Source organism: Capsella rubella, unplaced genomic scaffold, assembly GCF_000375325.1.
Source record: "Capsella rubella cultivar Monte Gargano unplaced genomic scaffold, Caprub1_0 scaffold_4, whole genome shotgun sequence".
NCBI classification, from domain to species: domain Eukaryota; kingdom Viridiplantae; phylum Streptophyta; class Magnoliopsida; order Brassicales; family Brassicaceae; genus Capsella; species Capsella rubella.
In genome coordinates, this window is record NW_006238920.1 from 2,565,509 (window position 1) to 2,585,806 (window position 20,298).

The window sequence follows — 20,298 nt, forward strand, 5'->3', positions numbered from 1 at the left end:
CCAGACCAAAAAAATATCAAACTTTCATTGTAAAAATGTTTGATACAGTATACAACAGATTAGAAAAATATATAGAGGCAAGTATCATATGCCAAAGAAAAAATAGATGGAGAAGTTTCTCAATCTCACCTTTATAATACAACAATTACACTCTTTCTCTGTTGTTATCTTTGTTTTTTGAGTTCTTCTATATAAATTCCCCATATATGTATATATTTAACAACATAGAATTAATTTTGTAAACCCAACTGCGAAAGAAGCCGCAAAAAAAAAAATCAACCTCATACATTCGATTTAATAAATATGCCAACCATTGATGAACCAAGAAAATGTTACAAGTAGAGAGACACCTGCAGTTTCTTCATTTTGTTGTCAAACACAGAGAACCCATAATAATCTCATACGTGAGAATCATCGGTTAATGATCTTCATGTGAGAGAGAGCAAGGTTCTTCTTTTAAACAATCTGCTCCCAAAGTTTAAAGCAAAAACCTCATCAAAGTCTGTTTTCGATTTTTGTTTGCAAAAAAAAAAACTAGCGTGGAATAAAATGGTTTACCTCTTGTTTTTGATGTCATTAAGATTATTACATGGCTTTACATGTATTTAGCTAGCCATTGCTTGCACATATCGAGTACATTGAGCGAATTGGCATGTAGGGCTTGATGAGCTACATATTGAACATCAGCCACACTTCCGCTCTTAGATGCAATTTGGAATGCGCTTTTCAGGCGGCCACATACCACACAAGCCAGCACCTTTCTGCACTCGTTTACAATCAAACATGTATCAGTTTAACGATCCCACATACTTGTACAATGTGATTCAATTTATTACACACATGACCACATCTCTGAAAGACTGAAACAGTGAATTTGAGAATAGAGAAACCAAAATTAATGGTTGATTAGTGACTCCATGAGAGATTATTCAAGGAGTGATACTCTTTTTCATGGGGGTGGAACACAGTGGCAAGATGTAAGCAATTAAAAGAGCAAAATATATTACCGATGGCTGCTTGTTAACATGTCAATGAGACGGTCAGGGCGCTCTTTGTGCTTGTTGGCATAGACATTGATGGCAGCACCCAGTACCTGCAGCGTTTCACAGAATATAAGCCTTAACGAACTAGCTTTCCCTGTATCTGAACGATTGCCTAATCCGAATGAAAGTATAGAAAGGTACATCCAGAAACCGAGCACCCATATTTACCACTGGCTCTAAACAGATTGACGATGAAGAATGTATCATAAAAACATATTATTTTGGTAATTTATTAAAGACGTTTATGTGATCTCGTAAAGAGTTTTATATTGAAATGTAATAGTCTTAAACACCTGAACTGTTCACTGTTCAGTACCTGATCCCAGTCATCATCTTGGATTGTTCCCTTAATGTTTTTGAAAAGTTCTGTCAACTGACTGCCTTTCTTCCTCACGGCTAGTGATGCAGCAACACCAGCATATATATCAACAGCTGCTTAGAATTAAGGGAAACGTCAGAAACCATGTACAGCAACAATACACAGATATTAGAATAAAACAAAAAGGGCACCTGAGAGCTTGAATTCATATATAACAGGATAAGCTAAGTCGAAATTTTTCTCAACAAGAGTCTCCACTATTTCACATCTTCTCCTGAAAGTAAAAGCCAAGGAAAGACATCAGCTGAAGATTTTTCCTTCAAAATTTCACCACAGCAAATAAACTATTAAGCGTGGTTTTCCAGTTTCATTTGGAGGAGTACCACAACTTTCAAGAATGGGAAATTAGAGGTGTTCAATTATCTGGACAAGGGAAAAATATCTCTATCTGTCATTCGATAGGCATCATGGATATGTAAAGAGAACGCTAGAAACGAATTATAAATACTCGGTAAGTCTCTCTTTGGGTGTCAAAGAAAAGTGAAGTGAAATCATGAGGGCAGTTTGGACAGAAATACAGATCAGTGCAGCACTGTAACTAGCCCTCTGTCTTTTTCCTTTATATGGTTTACAATCTACCAATATATATTCTTTAACTTATGTAAGGATATTAGAAATTTGTTTAAATAATGGGGGAACAAAGTTGCACAGATGAATGATGGCAGGAAACTTTTGAGGACAAACCTGGATGTCTCTGAATCATTTGGATTTCCAAACAAGGAATGCTTCCATGGTTCTCCTTCAGAGTCACTGAAGGACTTCACCACATCAATCTATAGGAATAACAAACCCACAAAGGTGAAGCTATGGATCTATAAAACCCTACTTCAACGAAAGGATGACATAAACGATGTTTAGAGTTACCTGCATTTTCACCCGAGAGGATAACTTAACAAGAGTTTCTTCACTTAACTTCTCTGAGGCACTTTTTCCTCTAATACCCTTTGTAACAAGTTTTTTCGAGTCTGAGCCTCTATGACGCGCTGTCAAGGCTTCTTCAAAGTGTGCCTGTACCCAGAAAATAGTTAGAGACCGATGTTCAAAAACACAGAAAGAGTAACAAGCACCGTAATCGTAGTTTTGAGCAACATTGGCATGCTTATGATTGCAGGGCTGTTCTTTGTATAGGCCCCAAAACAAGAAGTAATATATAATTCATACAAGTAGTATATATTATAACTTGTAAGCAACAAAAACTTGTTTTAATGTCCCATGCAACTTATAGAGGTGCTCTGGTTTAAATAATTGCATACTGTTTACCGAGCCGAAAAAAAAAAGAGCGAGAAAAAAACGTCCCTGGTCCAAATTTCTGTGTCACCTACTGTCACAAAGTCAACAAAGTGATGCCTAATTGTTTCAATCGACTCTAGACCACTTTATTGTGGTCAAAATTTTACATTCTACAAAAAAGTTGCATTAAAAGACCAGCAAATTAGCAAGACACATACTTTGGATTCACTTAGTTGATAAGGGTTTTCAGATGAGCCTTGCATGTAAAGGCATTGCAGGAAATCCAATCAAGACTAAAGACAGAGATGGAATGGGTGGTGAGAAAAGAGCTACTGATTATACCTTTGCATGCTCAAGATGCCTTACAGCATCCTCCTGAGTTGTAGAATTCATAAAAAGCTGAATACAGCAATACCCAGAGGTGACATAATCCTTCTTGAGTACCTGAACAATTAAAAGAAAAAATTAAGTGAAAAAGGTTATGCTCTCAGGATGTAGCATACAGTTTTACGAGCAGCTTGCCTGTCTTACCAGAAACTGAAAAGGACACTAATAGGTCATGATCGACAACAGATGATCACAAATACGTTTTTCTTGCATCAGAGTTAAAACTATACCAGTACCATAAGTGCACAGCCTTTGTCATAAAATTCATACCAAAAACCTCTCAAAACTATAGGATCTGCACGTATAAGGATGCACTAGAAACTAATTTCAAGCTTTGAATCAGGGTTTATGGTTCATATTGAGGAGAGGAGGTGTAAAACCGAGTATATAAGACTAGCTGAGAATTTTGGAATAAGAATCATAAGATGCACAGTTTTGTTCGCATGCAAGATCCTTGTTACTATTAGTATAACAAACAGTGGACAATTCCAAGTGATACAACCCAACAATAATTTGTAGGCAAAGAACCATGACAATAAAGATGTTCTTACCAGAAACGTGTAAAGGTAATTGAAATGCCGGTTGATCTCAAAGAAAGCACAGATACGTGTAAGAGCTCCAGCTGTGTACTGATTTATGGTTTGATCTTGATGCTTTACAGATTCAAGTCTTTCTGTAATTACTTCCTCAAGGGATGAGATAGCTCCATAGCCGACACAAAATTCGCACAAACTTTCAATGGTCCCATATTCAGTTGCCAATGGATCTGTCCGCTGAGGTGATGAAGTTGAGCTTACTGCGCCCACAGATGAAGTTTGCAAAGGAGGGGGAAGAGCACTTAGCGGAAAGAATAACATGCATGCATCTTTATAGTGACCATGGCGGAACATAAACCCAAGCAGGTTTTGGCGAGCATGCTGCAGAATTAGAAGAAACGAATTCAATTAGCCAAAAAACAAAGTAAACAACCAGTTCATATGTATGCAGATAATGCTAATTTCATACAAACTCAGAAAGCACTCCTAAAAATCGGTTCTAAGGAAACACATGTTCAAGAAGGGTAAGTTAAGTCTATTGTGAAGCAATTCCAGGAGAGAAAACTTGCAAATTCCAGAATGCACTAGAATATGAAACACATGTTCAAGAAGGGTAAGTTAAGTCTATTGTGAAGCAATTCCAGGAGAGAAAACTTGCAAATTCCAGAATGCACTAGAATATGTTTGCCTTACTTCCTGCAAGTAGTTGGTGCACTCAGAATAGCGTGTACTATCCAAGTTGCTCCGCGGCCCATCTTCAAAGTCTGAACCGGGTACAGAATTATTTTTTTCTGATTCCAGAGATCTCCTCGACCTCTCTGAACGAGGGAAAGTGGATGGCATATGCAGAACATTCAGGTATGAGTCTGCTGATAAAGAATCATCCAAAATTGTTGGCGCGCTTTTTGCCAAATGGTCATACCTGATATGTGTCAACAGTTCCAAAAATTAGATCAAGAGGTGGATTACCAAAGCCTTATCCTTTTCCCCCTTCAACATACATTATTCATGAATGTATTCGCCATTCTCACAAATTTTATATTCCTTACAATTTAGCTAATTAAGCTGTTTTTATGTACTTACGACATACTAATTCACAAGAAATAATCTCGACTACGCCCCATACTAGGATAACAGTTATAGTTAGTCAGAGACACTTACATAGAACGGACAGTTGACACATCCACAGGTGGACCTCCTTCTATTGTATTTATTATCTCCTGAATGACATCAGGAATATCTTCCCCCTTTAATTGAAAGGCTTGCCTATAGAGCACAAAATAAGAATTATATAACAGCACAAAATCTGAGGTTAAAATTCTCAAAAAGAAGGTTACAATTCATGTGTATGTCGCAGCTTTTAAACTATCACGTACTTGAATTTAACTCGAGCTTGAGCATAGCGCTCCATCCGTAACAGAGCAAGACCCCATGCTTTCCACACGGGAAAAACATCAATCTGAAATTAATCAAGTACACAAGCAGAAGTTATTGCGAATTTGTGATGAAGTGGCCTTAGCATGGGGTATAGATTCAAGCTATAATTTTTTACCTTGCATTTCTTGCACATATACACCGCCATACTATATCGTTCATCAGATATTAATCTGTCTCGTAGACATCCGGATGACACTTGATCAGCAATGTCATCAAGAGAAGCAGCAATTCCAGACCCTAAGAGACTCTGCAGCAACTCTGCGCGCCCCAACCAGATTTCTGCAAGTGAGAGAACTTTGGATGGTTCATCCATTGATTGACTGCCAACACTGGAGCTGCCAGCATCAGAAGAAATATCATCAACATCTTTACTTCTTTCACCATTGTTATTCGTCGATTCAGTGGCACCTAAAAGCTTTCTCAGCAAAGACTTTGCATAAGACAATCCCTACACAAACAGGCAAAAATAGTTGCTTTAGCCATCCAAATCAGGTAAACGAATTATAGGACTTACAAGATCGACCATGTAACTCCCTGATATAAAAGACACCCACCAAATATGATTCGGGGAAAATAATTTAAATAGAACTTGGTCATACTTGCACAAATGCCTCTGTCGCATGATATGCTCGGCCTATTGTTTCAACAGATGCACCCTCTGACAACTGCTTGGAGCACAATACGTTCTTCATTTGCCTGATGCATAGATCCAGGGAACTTCTTGCTGATACTAGCTCATCTGAACAAAGTGAGAGCAGAGCCTAGAAGAAGAGCAGTGTCATAAAATTCCAAAGCTTAAACTTATTGCCACAGGTGTAAATAAGAATAGCAATACCTTAAAAAGAATAATATCGGGGGTGCTTTCATATTTGTGAGATGCGCGAACAGCTTCATCTTTGGTTGTGTCGCCACTTAGCATCCATTCTTCAGCAATAGAAACAGAAGGTAGCCTATCTTGCCCATCTGCCGAATAAGATGAACCGTGATCCTCTTGAATACCTGTCATCGCCTCCCATGCAGCTCTTTCAGAAGCCCCCAGTCCGGAATTCTTTCTTTTACGATAAACATCCTTTGACGTTGTCCTGTTTTCAGCATTACGTGGAGCCCATGAAAATGCCCTTCGAGCCTCTCTCTGAAAATTGCTTAAGCTATTAGTGAAAGATGCTTTTACTGCTGGTCCTGCTCTTGGCTTTTGTCTTAGTCTTGACGCAGACACAGTAATTCGAGGTTCTCTAGGTGGTGGGCTAATCGTAACAGATATAGCTTTTGCTGCATAGGCCATGATAACATTGTTATCCCTCAATGCTGGGAACTCTTTGAGTATCTGAAGAAAACATAAAGAGTAACTCTCAGAAACTCTCAAGAGCAAACAGAGTAAGGAAGAATAGAGAAAATCACTTTTTCGAAAGCTATATAGACATTGACAAGAGTTATAGAAAAGCCTTTCACAAGAATAGGGATGGTATTCAGCGAAGTAGCAAAAATGAAAGAATCACGGAAAATTTAAAAGAAGGTTGTCTTTAGATACCAGTGAGGCATATTGTAATTGTTTTCTCATCAGCAGAGCTTCAAATATTAAATTGGGATGCTCATGAAGCGAAGAACATCTCTGCTGCCAAGGAAGTGGCAATGCTGCTAACACTTTCAGACCTAAAGCCCAAGAATTAAGCCGGGCAACTTCCAAATCTGACAGATTGCTATCTTTTCGCTTCAGAAAGAAATGGACCTACAGAGAAGATGAAGCAAACATTTTTCAAAATCCAACATAGAAATATGACCTCTAGCGCCATGAAAAAAGCAAAAAAAAAATACCAGGAGCTGTTTTGAACGAAGGTCAGATAATAATTGCATTGCACCCATAACCACTGGTAGAGCATCAGCTGAGTCTTGAAGTGAAGATAGAAATCGAGATGCTTCTGCAGGACCACCACCACTGAGTGGATCAGTGGTTAGAAGCTTTACAAGCTGTCGTCCTTGTAATTCTCTTCTGAGATCTATTGATAATCCTGCACTTTCAGCCACTTCCAATGCAGCGGAAACAGCTCCTTTGCCAGCCAATCTTAGAGCCAAGCCTTCAGGGTCTTCTTTACATTCGGCTTCTACCTGTTTCCTTTTCAGATTTTTTAAAATGAAAGTATACCAAAACGCCAAACATGATTTTGAACAAAAGGAAGAAACATAACCTCTTGCCAGCTACTATGGCGATTATCTGCAGAAAGTATGTGGCTGTACTTCTGCAGAGCTTGTCTCCTATGCAACACCTATATACTCAAAGAAGAAAGTGAAATTAGTTCTCGACTGATTGATTACAGGGTGATTGAGGAGCTAAATTTACATGCAGGAATCTAGAACTGAAAGAAAAACTCCCTACCTCGAGACTAATTGGATCACTTTGTAAGAGATGACAGCTACACATTGTAAGAACGTTTAAGGCTGCCTCAAGCTCCCACATATGCATATACCTGAAACCAAGAGATACCAGAACCTCAAAACCGATCCATGACAGAGTAAAACCGCGTGTAGCTGCTTAAAACAAGACAACAATAAAAGATGTTTTCCGAATCTACTAACACAAGCGTAAATACGACATTATACATGTGTTAAGACAGTTACAGATAACAACTCAAAACTTATAGTTGGAGGACTTAAGTGTATAAACAGAAAGAATGAATATTTTGGCACAAAGCATTTAAAAATATCTACCAATGAATCATAGGAATGAAGTCAAATACAGTGAACAAAAACATGGTAAGGAAGTAAGCGAAAGAAACACTGCATAACTTGGTTTATAAACCCTTGAGGCGTCTATAACTTTCACTTCAACCATATTAAATAAAAGCAATATGCAATGTGCAAGACATTGGTTCTCATACATATGATAACAACAAAATCAAGACAATCAATGTAGCAAATCGCTCACTCTTCTAGCACAGCCATCTTATTCTGACCCTAGATCTCATATTAAGCCACACCATTTCCCTATTTTGTACGTCACTGCCTCAACATAATGATTTAAGAAAAAGTGATATTACCAAAGTTGATTTGCTCATTACCTAGCTGTTCATGTCAAAAAGCCTAAAGAAATTGATTTTTATGTTTCATTCAAATCAAGGAACCTAAAGAAAATGATTCACGTTTTCAAAACTAAAGATGCTAATCTTTTATCGTTTATCACCTAGAGATAAGTCAGGTAAAAACACTGCATGGGTGAGGTAAAAACACTGCATCTGGAAAGAGTTCAGGAAAATCCAATCAAAATGAGTTTTACCCTCACCAAAATCATTCGAGGAGAAAAAAATTTCATACTTAAACAAAATTAATTTCCGGAGAACCAAAACAAAATGCTTGAAAAACCTCAGCTCAGGTGGCATATAAATATATGATATTGCACTTCATGTTTGTTACTTGTTAAAGAAATTGCAAGTTTACTTACTTAAGAGCCAGTGTTGCTGCCAGCTGTTTGTCCTTTAGCCGCAGGCAATACTGCCAACTGTTGCTCTGACTTCCATATCCCTGAGATATTCCTAATGTCGAAGGATTTTCTTCGCTACTTCTGATTAGGAGCTGAAGTAACCAATCAGAAGCCCCATTCCGCAAGAAGCGGTCCGAAAGTGCTAAAGCATCCATTAGTTTTCCTTCATCAATTAATCTAGCATAAAAGCCAACAAAAATGAACACGTGATTAATCTCAAAATCCAGAAAGTATTTCAATTTCAATCTGGAAGACTTTTCACAAATTAACGACATACCTATTTACAGCTTTCTCATATGGTACTTCATTCTCCCAATCAAAAGAAAGGAAAACTGTAGGATCAGTTCTACAAATTCCAGTATCAAAGGATCCACCATCTCGTGTACTGCCGTCTGTCAATGCTGGTTGAATGTTATTCTTAGAAAAAAGCTCTTCTGTATCAGACTCCGAGTCGCTGTCATGTTCAAGAAGTCTCTTGATCCCAGTTCTTTCATCAGGTTTAATCTGTGTGTCTTCAGGTTTTTGTTTAGGTGTCACAACAAACTCAGAAACTCGATGAAGATTAGTTTGCATTTGTATCCATCGGTTTAAAGTAGGAAACCTGTCAAGAAAAAGTAAAATATCACACAATATGATGGAACATAGAAAATGAGTTGATTTCAAACTGGAAGGAGGAGAAAACACTTTGGCTTGATAGTACCTCTCAGACTGGTCAAGAGAAAATTCATAAAACAATCTGTCTGCATCAGGAGAAATTGGAAACTCATCGTTCAAAGAACTAGATATGACAGAATCACTGCCATTGTACAATATGCTCCCACCAAATACGCAAGCTAAAACTGCTCGTACTGGGGATATTTTTACCAAATGCCTGATAATATCCAACTGAAGAGGATACAAAGGGACACCAGGTGTTGCTGAGGAACGGACATAAGAGTTGGGTTTGGCCTCTTTTGAAGGAGAGAGCACTTTACCCTCTGAGTGAGAACATGGAGTGGTTGGAATGACGGGAATACAAGCCCACCCATGACCAGCACGTGGAGGATAAACTGGGGGAACACAAGCTGATATCACTTCATGAACAAAATCAGCAGACATGACTTCAGCAACTTTCGCAGCTGCATCTGTGCTACTTCGATCAAACACCAGACGCGTCAATAGCTGCAACATGCACCAACAGTAAGAGGTTAGTCATAGTTCTGTGCCCAAAAAGCATATTTGATCTATGGCCAATGTGTATAACATTGTCGCACAGCAGTTCATATTTAGTAAGCACATAGAGGCCAATAGTATTAACCATAATATCAAAATCTTAAGAGGCCACTCATTGTGCTCGCTACGTTTATATAGTTTATGTATATAAATTGCTAAGAGTTCACAGAATAAAGGAAAGCAAAACGTAGTAGGATTTCTCCAAATAAAAGCAGAATAAAAGGATCAGAATAAAAGCATGAATCACGAGGGAGATTATTTAAATGAGAAAATATTCGGAGAACATAAATAAAAGAAACAGTTATGTCTTTAAGCAATTCATAAACAAGAGAGAAAAAGTTAAAATCATGTGTTGTATCAATTCCGTCTACTATGTCAACAAGAAGCCACACATCGTGCGTGCTAACTTTATATTGTTTATGAACATGTATTGCCAAAGATCACAGAATAAAGCAAAGCAAAACCAGGTAGTATTTCTCCAAATAAACAGAACAAGAGGATCGGACCACAAGCATGAATGACCAGGAATGGAAAATATCCTGAGAACATAAGAAAGAAAAAACGAACAAGAAAAACTTACGTCTTTAGGCCATTCATAAACAAGAGAGAAAAAGTTGAAATCATGGGTTGTATCAGTTCCATCGACTATGTCACCAATAGCAGCAGTATAGAGTATAAACTGAGATAGATAGGTAGAGGTTTTGTTGCTTAGCGGGCCAAATGACTTCTTTTCCTTGTCTTCTGTTTCATGGGATACAGAATTTCCATCAGCGTCTCTATTTTCTGAACCAGGACTTTGCTTTGCATATTTTAGCCCAAGACCAAGAACTCCATCCTTCTCAATGGCCATGTCTGATCCGTCCCCGTTGACTACATTAACTTCTGGTTTTTCATCAGCAAGTGCTCTTGCTAGGTTATGAAGCTTACCTGTTGTTTGTTAGAAAACAGTTAGAACTACATGAAAAGTCTAATATACATAATTGGCAAAGAGCAGATAAGTCAATTGCATACTTCAGCAAGAACATATAGAGAGTGTAGAGAAAGACAAAATAAAATACCGCTCAGAAACTGTCTCTTGCCCCTATGAGCATCTTCAATCATTTGATGTAGCATTGCAAGAGCACGATCTTTTTGTCCCTGTCTATGAGATTCCGTAGAAGATGAAATTATGGTATCTCCACTAAAACTGGCTTGAAGTATTTGAGGGTTATCCTGAAGCATGACAGATCAGGAGACTAGTAAGAAAGGGAAATGGGAATAAGAAAAGAAAAGAGAAGGATCTTAACATGTTGTTGTGCACCTGTGAATTCAAATATTTTATAGCAACTGGAGGATTCAAAAAAATTTCCTCTGTAATGGGAGAAAAGAGCATGTTAAACTCTCTACTCACATACTGCTTCCTAAACTAAAGTCACAACAGCTTTTTATATATGTCATTTCCCTCTCTTAAGCAGTCAAGCAACTTATCAAAAAATCATCTCAGATCAAACTGTTACCATTTGTACTAGGCAATAATATCACATATGATCTCCCAATATCGACCAACATAAAATTCAACAAAACTAAATGAAAGTTGTGCCTTTAATGCAACTTGAAGACTGACCTGTTCAAGGAATTCCTGCAGGCGCTTTAAGATCCTTCGCAGTACAGAGATTATTGCAACTTCGTGGACTTGATCCCAGTAAGTAAACCCCACCTTCGGAGATCCTCCAGGGTAGATTTCTGATAACATAACTTGAGACTGCGCACAAAGTAAAAACTACTTAGGAACAACAGTAGGTATACTTTCTTGAACATTTTAACACAATTGACCACCATCGCGTTTAATAATTTAAAACAAACATTAACCAACCACTATTTATTATCCACAGTACACTGTTTGGATATCTATGCAAACAGTGCCTCAAATTTAGCGGAAAGTATTACACTAAAGCTTGCTTGCTTAGTCCAAAAAGCAATATAACAATGTAGAAGGATGCATGGTAAACCAGACTCCCAAAATACACTTCACCAAAATAATATTTTGCACAGAATGCAAAAGAAAATATAGAACTCGAGACAGAGACCTTGTACAAATAAGACGCAAAAGGTAACCAAAAGGTTACCATTTATAGACCAAGTTAAAGTATAAGGAAATCAAGAACAGTGCTTGCCTTATCTAAAAGTTGTTTGGAAATTGTTGGAGACTTGGCAGAAGAAGCAGCCGCATCTATGCATAGTAGAATCTGGCATCAGAAAAATGTAACTTAAAAGAGGTAGGCAAGGCAAGTGATTGCAAGATAAATCTTGTCACATTTTGCTGAAGCAATTGTATGGTTTGAGACAAGAATTGTAAGGACATGGACTTACCACAGCTAATGGACTCAGTTGAGAACCTAAAGATTGAAAATCTAAATCTTGCACAGCAGATGCTCCTTCAGCAGTACGAGACATCACATCTTCTACCTGAGGATATTAAGAAATCAAGATATAGATAGATAACTTGTGTTCAATGCTATCCACCTCATGACTAATCCCGTGCAATAGAATCAGATAAAATTTAGACAGAAGTATAAAAATAAATCAATGACGTCACAACATTTTATGAACAATATACAAACTGCATCCCTAACGACATATAATAAGAACAATGGAACATCATACAATATACAATCCTCAAGGCAACAAAAATGGGTCTCATATCAGAATAGTCTTAATCCCATTATGCGATATGTAGCAACATATTTGCTGATAAATGTGAAGCACTGTGATGTAATATTATGAAAGATACCAGTGTTCCTTTGAAGGCATTATCAACCCATTCAGCTAATTCGAGAGTGGCTTTGTCCTCTGCTGATAACGCAAACCGATGAACTGCCTGTTCTCCAATGTCATACTTAGCTCTTTGCATACAGCTGCAGAATGAGAGTTAATGTCGTAAAGAAGTGGCATGAAGGAGCAATTTCTTATTCAAGATAATTCAGTTTAGGGAACTCTAGCAGAAAACATAACGGGACAACTACGAAGTAATGATCTATATCATCTATGAAAAAACATAGTTGCACCTTGAAGAAAGCTCAATCCATAACCTAGAACTCCTGCTCTTTACCAACATACTAATCGGTTCTGCAGATAGGAGCTCAGCTTCTTATTAAAAAGGTAACTTCACCACAGACCTCTAGTGAAAATCAAAGTTCAGACTTCTAAGTTTTCAAGCCGTTATACATACAGACAGAAAGACACTGACTCTAGATAAACTACTTCAGACAACTTGATTATCACATAAGCATTTCGTACAAACAGAGATCATTCTTCATTTTTAACTTCGATTTTGGTTCCCTCACATTTTAGATGTAAAAACGGAATTCTAACCAATCACTAAAAGATAATTCTACTCACAGGTTAAGTAGTTTTGCAGGGGCCGCCCTGAGAACACTCAAAACCTCCTTTAAACCCCACTGACGTTCAGAAAGTGGCAGAAGATGCTGCATAACAGATAATCGCCATTCACAATCTTCAATGAATTGCTTAGCCATAGATACTCTCCATTCTAAAGCCTGTCTTCCATCAGCACTGTAGTTACCATCCAGCTGACACTCTTGTTCAACCAGATGTGATGGAAGATTGCGGCGTAAAACATCAAGTAGCTGTCTTGTGAAAGATATAACTATTTTCGTTTCCCCATCAGTAACAAGATCGCCAAGATCTAAATCAGGCATATCACCTTTCCCAGAAAAACACTCCGATGAGACACATTGTGTAGAACTGAGACGGATATCATCAATATGTAACAGTGAAATAACTATGTTCACCATCATAATCTGCAAACAGAAGAAATCTCACGTTAAAACATGTAAACTGTAACACGTTGAAAAATTCCAATGATATATTTTGGTAATATATGTTTTCATAGTAAATAATATTCAATTCTAAATTTCAATATGGTGTTATTAAAAAATTGATGACAGAAGCCCAGCTTCTTGTAAATTAATCAATGTATGTATGTATATTACCTTGCGTGGAAAATTTTTAATGGCCTCCAGATGGTTAGTGAGGTCTTTTAAATGGTAAAATACCACTCGACGACTAGCATCCGTCTCATTTTTCATGGCCTCTTCCATTGCACCTAGTGCTAAAACAATAGCCTCCAAAGCATAACGCATATGCATCAGTTCAATATCTTCTATCCTACAATATATGAAGACATCAAAAGTGAAACTACCGACTATGAACGACTCACCCCGGATATATAAAATCAGAAGAGCATTTCAGAATGCACAATCTACAAAACACGCATTAAAATCAACAACAGACAAAACAAGTTTGCTAATGCTACAATTATCGTTCAAGGGTCAAGTGCTAAAAACAAGACACGGATACATCTATCCAAAAAATCAAAGAGACAAAACTGACAGAAATATTTGTAACATATCTATATAAACTTTTTTATTGAACTGACCTCTTCCAGGCTTCTGCAGTTGAAGCGATAGGTTGCATACTAATTAGTGAAATAGCTTCTTGGAATTTTATGCCCGGAACAACGTCAAACAATACCTACATAATGGTATGGATTAATATTTTTCGGATTACGAGTACAAAGAAAACTTGCAGATGATTAACCCATTGATAATAATACTGTTATCATTCAACCTAGCAGAGTGAGAGACAAACTCATATGACTATACCAACACAAAACACATGCCACTACTGCAGTGCATGATATCCCAGCACTTAGTTAATTCAGATCGACATAACTTGGCAAAAAAATAAATGAAAGAATTAACAGAGAGGTGGAGGAAGAGGGGAGGAAAGAGGCAAATATTTATATCTTCCCAGTGAAGATTACCTACAAAAACTTAAATCAACTTCTCTTGATACATAAATGGTGATATGACATACTAAGTCCCAAAGCAAACTCATAAAATCTGTGGAAAGATCTCAAACACACATTTAAATTTCTATTGTATGAAACTGATGGCAATGTCAGTGTCCTTCCAGGGGAAAGGTTCATTTTACGAAATACAGTACTAAAAATCAATGGGGCAGAGTGAAAAGTGATACATTATTCAGGAAAAAAGTGTATTTTCTTAAACTTCTCCAAGAACTCATATCCAAAACAAAAACTAGTATTATTTGATCCAAGGAAGCCTGCTAACACAGCTCCTTGCTCGATAACAATATTAAAACCTCTTACAAAACATATATCTTAACCTTCATAGTAAATTATATATTTATCAAAAATGGAATTAAGTGCCACTGTGATCCCTATTATTAATTAGTCTCGACTCCTGATAAATCATTGCAATATATGATGAAATCTTTTCGTTTTATCTATGTCTTCTTATATAATTTCACGTATTCCTTACGAGACACCAGTTCTACTGTAAGCAAATGAATCTCGACAGTATGATATCTAATGAAATTTTGTGCAAAAGTAAATTATAGCTTAGGGACATTTATTTGGACAGCCAAATCTAGTCTCTGTAGAAAGGGTGGTTGAAGAAAGACCTACCCGAAGTGGACTCTGCGCTGAGAGTCTTTCCAACACAAGATTTTCAACAAAAGGATCCACCTCAGCATCATCATGCTCAGATGACGCATTACCATGCATCAAGAAAGATTCCTTTGGAGTCCATGATTTACCAGAATTGACACAAGCAGCAAAAGATGCAAGGTCCAACTGATAGCATAATGTATCGCAGAGGTCTTCCACACAAGATTTCTGCCCAGATCATTGTGTCCTGTTAGATTGTGACTGTCATCCTCTAAAAAAATTATAATCAAATAGCAGTCTATGCAAAAGAGAAAAAGTTACTTCATCTGTTTGGTTTCCATAAAGAGAAGATTCTTCCAACCGGATTGCTTGGGAGTTACTAGTCCAAAGTAGCCGCATCAATTTTCTGCGGGTTGCAGTTTTGCCCGGCAATAGATCCCAACCCATGGAAGCTACTAATGGGCGAAGTCGGGGAAACAAAGAAAGAACCTGTAACATATTAACAGAAGAGAGTTTCAGATCCCAATGCAAAAACGGAAGTCTGAATGAGGTAGCAGCCAGTCAATGATACTGCAGTAAGACAATAAATACGAACATATGTAACTATTTTATTCCACCTACATCATTAGCTTCCTGAAGCTTTTCTTTTTTTACAGAAGACAAAGCAGCACACATCACACACTCTAGCACATGTGATCCAGAAATACGAGCATAATGATACAGATCTCTGCGACAAGAATTAATTGCCCTGCTCATAGGGGAACATTTTTCCTCTATATTTCTCTCAGCTTTCAAGTCTACCAGATATCGCCGGAAACACTCAAGAGGGAGTGGAATTTGTTCACTGTCGAGAGATAAATGTAGCTGGCTATCTGGTAGGAGCATATCATCTTGAATACCCTGTAGGGGGAAACATTGTAAGCACATACAGCTTATAGTACAAGATAACTTAATCAGAACCACAGATATATATATTCCATTAGGGACATATGTGCAAACCCTTAAACTCAAACCGACCACTGAACTAAACTACCTTCAGTGTATATATTCACAAAGTACTATAGAAGAACAATCCCAACTGGATATACAAGCTTCAAATTCCAGTATGATCAAGATAAATATAGCAGTCTTTTCTTAAGCACAATGAATATTAAATATAGTACGTATTAGCAGGATCTGTAGTGTAATTAATTTTTGTGTTCACTTCAGCAATCTGTACCAAAATATAGCTGTTTCTTACATGTGAAACCTCTTTTTAAATGAGAATGATTAACTAAATCAGCATTTATAAAAATTCTAACAACCTGGATCATCTGAACAAGATCTCCGCAATTCGATGAGAGAGCTTCTTTATAAATAAACAGCAAGTTCTGGCGCACCATCTGCCAGGGGTCACCATAATCATCTTTTTTCTCCATAACTCTTGAAAGGAGAGCTTTTAGAACAGCACTATCACAAGAGAAGAAAACAGAATGATTGAAGTAAGTTATCTATTCTTTATATGTTTAAAGTAAATTCCCAGGGTTTGCCCAAAAAAAAAAAAAAACGTAAATTCCCAGGAAGAGGATGTCAAATGCAAGGAATGGAATTGAATCTTTAAGGCCAGGGATTCCTTAATCCGCTATAAAAGATCCCTGTCTAGTATCACATGAACATTTTCGACTGTCTAAGATTTCCTATCGGACTAAATGAATACCAAATAGCAATGTTTAAAAAGCTCCTCTTTTTTTTTTTGTGACCCCTGAGTCTAGACCTCAACTCCTAGCCCAAGTCAAGGTTCTCAAGTTCTTCGGAACAGAAAAGCCAAATCCACTCAAAAGTGGATACAGTATGGATGTATTATAATAAGACACTATCCATGCAATTTATTCAACAAAAAGGACAAGGCTTCAACATACTTCCCTACACAAGAATTAGCATAGAAACGAATCAATGTTGGGAAGTTTCATACATAAGACAGCTACACATACCACAACTCTGAATAGATCTTAATCCGAATCTTACTCTATTTTTAGCACAATCCCAACCAAACAAATAAAGTGGCCTTCTACCCAAACATGTGTAGAAAGAAAAACTAAAACAGGCATAGTAATTCTGCCAAACATGTGTTCTCCAACATTCAGAGGTTTACTCAAGATGATTAAAGGACTAGTTTTATTAACTGGATATGGAGAACAGTAAATGTATTAATATATACGCAAACAAAACTAGTGAAAATCATTCACTGTAAAAGTGATCACCCTTTTTACTGATTTGCCTATACCCTTACTTATTCAACAAAAAACGGTAAAATGAATGCCAAAGGGAACAATCAGGACTAGGAAACAATAACAAATCGCACAGTTATAATTTAAAAACCTCATGTATTTGTAGACTGTATAAATCAAGCACATACTGATAATTCTCTTTCTCTACTCCATAATCAAGGTGAAGATAACGAATGTGATCAGCTGCCCCACGCTCCTCCCCTTCATCTAACTTTGTTTTCATAGCATCCAACTGTGCTAACTGAACATTCCTCTGTATCAAAGCAAACACATTGATGTTATCCAGCTCCGGAGAACCAATGCATGTGGTGGCCTCATTAATCTCCCTCCCCTGTTCTTCTCCCTGAACTTCCTCCACCAAACATGTATCATAACTCTCGCAACCCACAAGTTGCCTCTGTATATTACAACACAAAGCATCGAAAACATCAGAGTAATCCAATACTATACTCCTCAAAGACACAACTGCATCCTCCTCAATCTTATTACTTCCTTCACTACTACTCGTATCAACATCAAATTTCAACCTCTCAACACCCAACTCCAAAACACCTTGCAAAACCCTCAAACAATCTCCCAATCCACCATTCTCATCCCTTTTCTCTTCCTCACTACTCTCCAACTCAACTCTCTGATCTTCCTTAATCCTCTCAGTAACCCTATCGATCAAAACCTGGACCATCAACAAAAAATCCGCACGCAAACTAAGAGTCTCCGAATCAAAACCCCAAGGAGAAGTAGGATTCTCGAATCTAAGAAGCTCAATCGTGGAGAGGAAAGAGAGAAGAGACGGCGAAGGGCAAGAGCGTGACCAGAGGACATTATCGAATCTTCCAGCGTTAGAGACGATGGTTTGAAGAATCGTGAGTGCGAGGTCAGGGTTACGAACCCTGAGAGCGAGTAACGTAGCCTTCAATGGCTCGAATTGAGCCAGGTGAAGGTGGTTCGCCGCGAGACGAGAGAGAATCTCCGTTTCCTTATCCATTGCCGGCCACAAATTCCGATCACTGAAACTTCTGATACATACCGATCAATCTGAAATATCTTCGAGGCTTTCACAGTTGTGATTTTCAGATATTTTGTTGTGAATAATTTTTTTGGTCTGGAATCGTCAACTTAGCTAAAGAACTGAGAAGCGTGGCCTAGTCGAGCAGACCATTAAGGCTGGTACAGCAAATGTAGTAAACCGATTGATTATATTAAACCGGTTTACTACATTTGCTAACCAATGGTTTTTATTTTAGTTTTTTAACGGTTTTCATTACTTTTTTTATACGAAGATATATTGATTTGGCTAAAAAAAAAAAAAAAATTTTGAGAAATACCCCTTTTGCTGTACCCTTTTTAAAAATACCCTCTTTATCCATCCATTTTCAAAAATACCCCTTTTAAAATATAAAAAATTATAAAGTTTTATATAGTTTATAAGGTATTTCTATATAATAACTACTACTGGGATATTCGATACAAATATTTTAAAATGTTTTAAATAGTTTTAAATCGTTTTATAAGTTTTATAAGGTTTTTAAAAGGGTTTATACGGTTTTTATAAGGTTTTTATATTTTATTTTTACGCTATTTATGAAAGGTATATAAAGTTTTATACACATATAAAGGTAATTTGTATATATATTTATAAGTTTACACACATATTTAGATAAATTTCAACATTTTTAGTGGGTTTTTTGATAAAGTTTGAAACGGGGGTATTTTTAAAAAGAGGTATATGAAAAGGGGTATTTTTGAAATTCCCCCAAAAAAAATTGAATATATTATTTTGATAATTACAGATAAATTACATAAATAGTGATAATAATTTATCTACACCATCGAAAAAATATTTTTTAGTTATAAGATAAATTTAATTTTATACACCATCACAAAAACCTATAGTCGATAATCATTTTTACAAATATATAGATTTAGAAAAACTAAATTTCATTTTTTAAAATTACAAATTCAAAAGGATATCTAATTTATAATTCTAATTATTGATAATATGAAAAAAAAAATCGGTTAATAATAAATGTTTATTACTTTATTAGTTGAAACTTATAATTGTTTGGGCAAGTGATTGGTTTGTGAGAATTTACTGGAAAAAAAAAAGAAATTTAGATTGAATAGTCTTCTTTATCGATCAAAGTATCATTAGCAAATACAAGAAGAAAAGCACACATAATTAATCTATGAACCCTAGTCGTGTTCTCAAGTTAATTGTTGTGTGGTCTTGAAGTTTATGTAATTAATTTTCTTGTATTTGCTCCCTAATTTGTGTGTGTTTTTGTGTAATATCATCTCGAGTTAGATTTCAATTGTTTAACGGTTGTTAATTCATATCGTGAATTGAAAGCTGTTTAGCGGTTGGTCAGAATCTTTAAGAGGCTCTTTTCTTTATGATTCAGTCCTTTAAACAATTGTCCAAGTCTTTTGAATGATCTTTTACGTGTTGTAAACGTTCATGTGGTTTAACACATATGTTTGTTAGAACCAGTTACCAATGCTTACTATATGAACTTTTTCGACAAGTTGCATTGGACTACATACTTTTTCCCGAGCAACTTTTTAAACTGAAATTTATTTTGAGTAAGAAATAAGTGTCCAAAATTGATTGATTAAAAAGCACAAATTAGAAAATTGTCCAAAATATCCACAATGGAAACTTGAAGAAAATTTGTCTATTATACATGAGAGGATGTATTAGTCTAAGTTAAAGCTTTGACACCAAAAGAGAGAAATCATGTCTATTCGAAACCGAGAGGTTTGGTTTTAGAGCTCAACTATCGGTGAGTTATTAATGGTTATGAGCCAAGGAAAGAGCCCCTCATAGTACTAGATAGCCACTAGAGAGTGTTTCCTGAAAAT

The 20,298-nt window shown here is 36.6% G+C and overlaps 1 protein-coding gene across 3 annotated transcripts; it reads right to left on the bottom strand.

Annotated features, from left to right (window-relative positions):
• Positions 1 to 70: 70 nt before the first annotated feature.
• Positions 71 to 18,532, bottom strand: LOC17888269 (protein DDB_G0276689). 3 transcript variants are annotated; one of them, XM_006293360.2, is made up of 36 exons: positions 17,565 to 18,532; positions 16,474 to 16,618; positions 15,791 to 16,069; positions 15,491 to 15,658; positions 15,188 to 15,397; positions 14,135 to 14,229; positions 13,689 to 13,863; positions 13,075 to 13,496; positions 12,467 to 12,590; positions 12,046 to 12,141; positions 11,850 to 11,921; positions 11,300 to 11,437; positions 10,755 to 10,908; positions 10,277 to 10,623; positions 9,185 to 9,645; positions 8,762 to 9,085; positions 8,446 to 8,661; positions 7,384 to 7,474; positions 7,196 to 7,273; positions 6,825 to 7,115; positions 6,541 to 6,738; positions 5,848 to 6,336; positions 5,612 to 5,773; positions 5,128 to 5,460; positions 4,952 to 5,034; positions 4,737 to 4,841; positions 4,269 to 4,497; positions 3,591 to 3,956; positions 2,995 to 3,096; positions 2,287 to 2,430; positions 2,107 to 2,195; positions 1,554 to 1,636; positions 1,360 to 1,475; positions 1,008 to 1,093; positions 559 to 761; positions 71 to 465 (listed from the first exon to the last, which is right to left on the bottom strand). In XM_006293360.2, the coding sequence occupies exons 1-35, from the start codon at positions 18,419 to 18,421 to the stop codon at positions 596 to 598; spliced, it is 7,494 nt and encodes a 2,497-aa protein (XP_006293422.1). In that variant the 5' UTR covers positions 18,422 to 18,532; the 3' UTR covers positions 71 to 465; positions 559 to 595. The 3 variants fall into 3 exon arrangements, with proteins under 3 accessions (XP_006293422.1, XP_023640217.1, XP_023640218.1); XM_023784449.1 differs by having other exon boundaries at positions 17,528 to 17,653; XM_023784450.1 differs by lacking the exons at positions 14,135 to 14,229; positions 15,188 to 15,397; positions 15,491 to 15,658; ... (1 more) ...; positions 16,474 to 16,618; positions 17,565 to 18,532 and adding an exon at positions 13,916 to 13,930 and having other exon boundaries at positions 13,689 to 13,820.
• Positions 18,533 to 20,298: the final 1,766 nt, after the last annotated feature.

Excerpts from the sequence above, each read along its gene's own strand:
- LOC17888269 (XM_006293360.2), bottom strand. The coding sequence starts at position 18,421 with ATGGATAAGGAAACGGAGATTCTCTCTCGTCTCGCGGCGAACCACCTT. Across the intron at positions 16,619-17,564 it reads GTAGAGAAAGAGAATTATCA|TGCTGTTCTAAAAGCTCTCC; the intron begins GTATGTGCTTGA and ends CTCTTGTGATAG. Across the intron at positions 15,398-15,490 it reads ATGGAAACCAAACAGATGAA|AAATCTTGTGTGGAAGACCT; the intron begins GTAACTTTTTCT and ends TGATCTGGGCAG.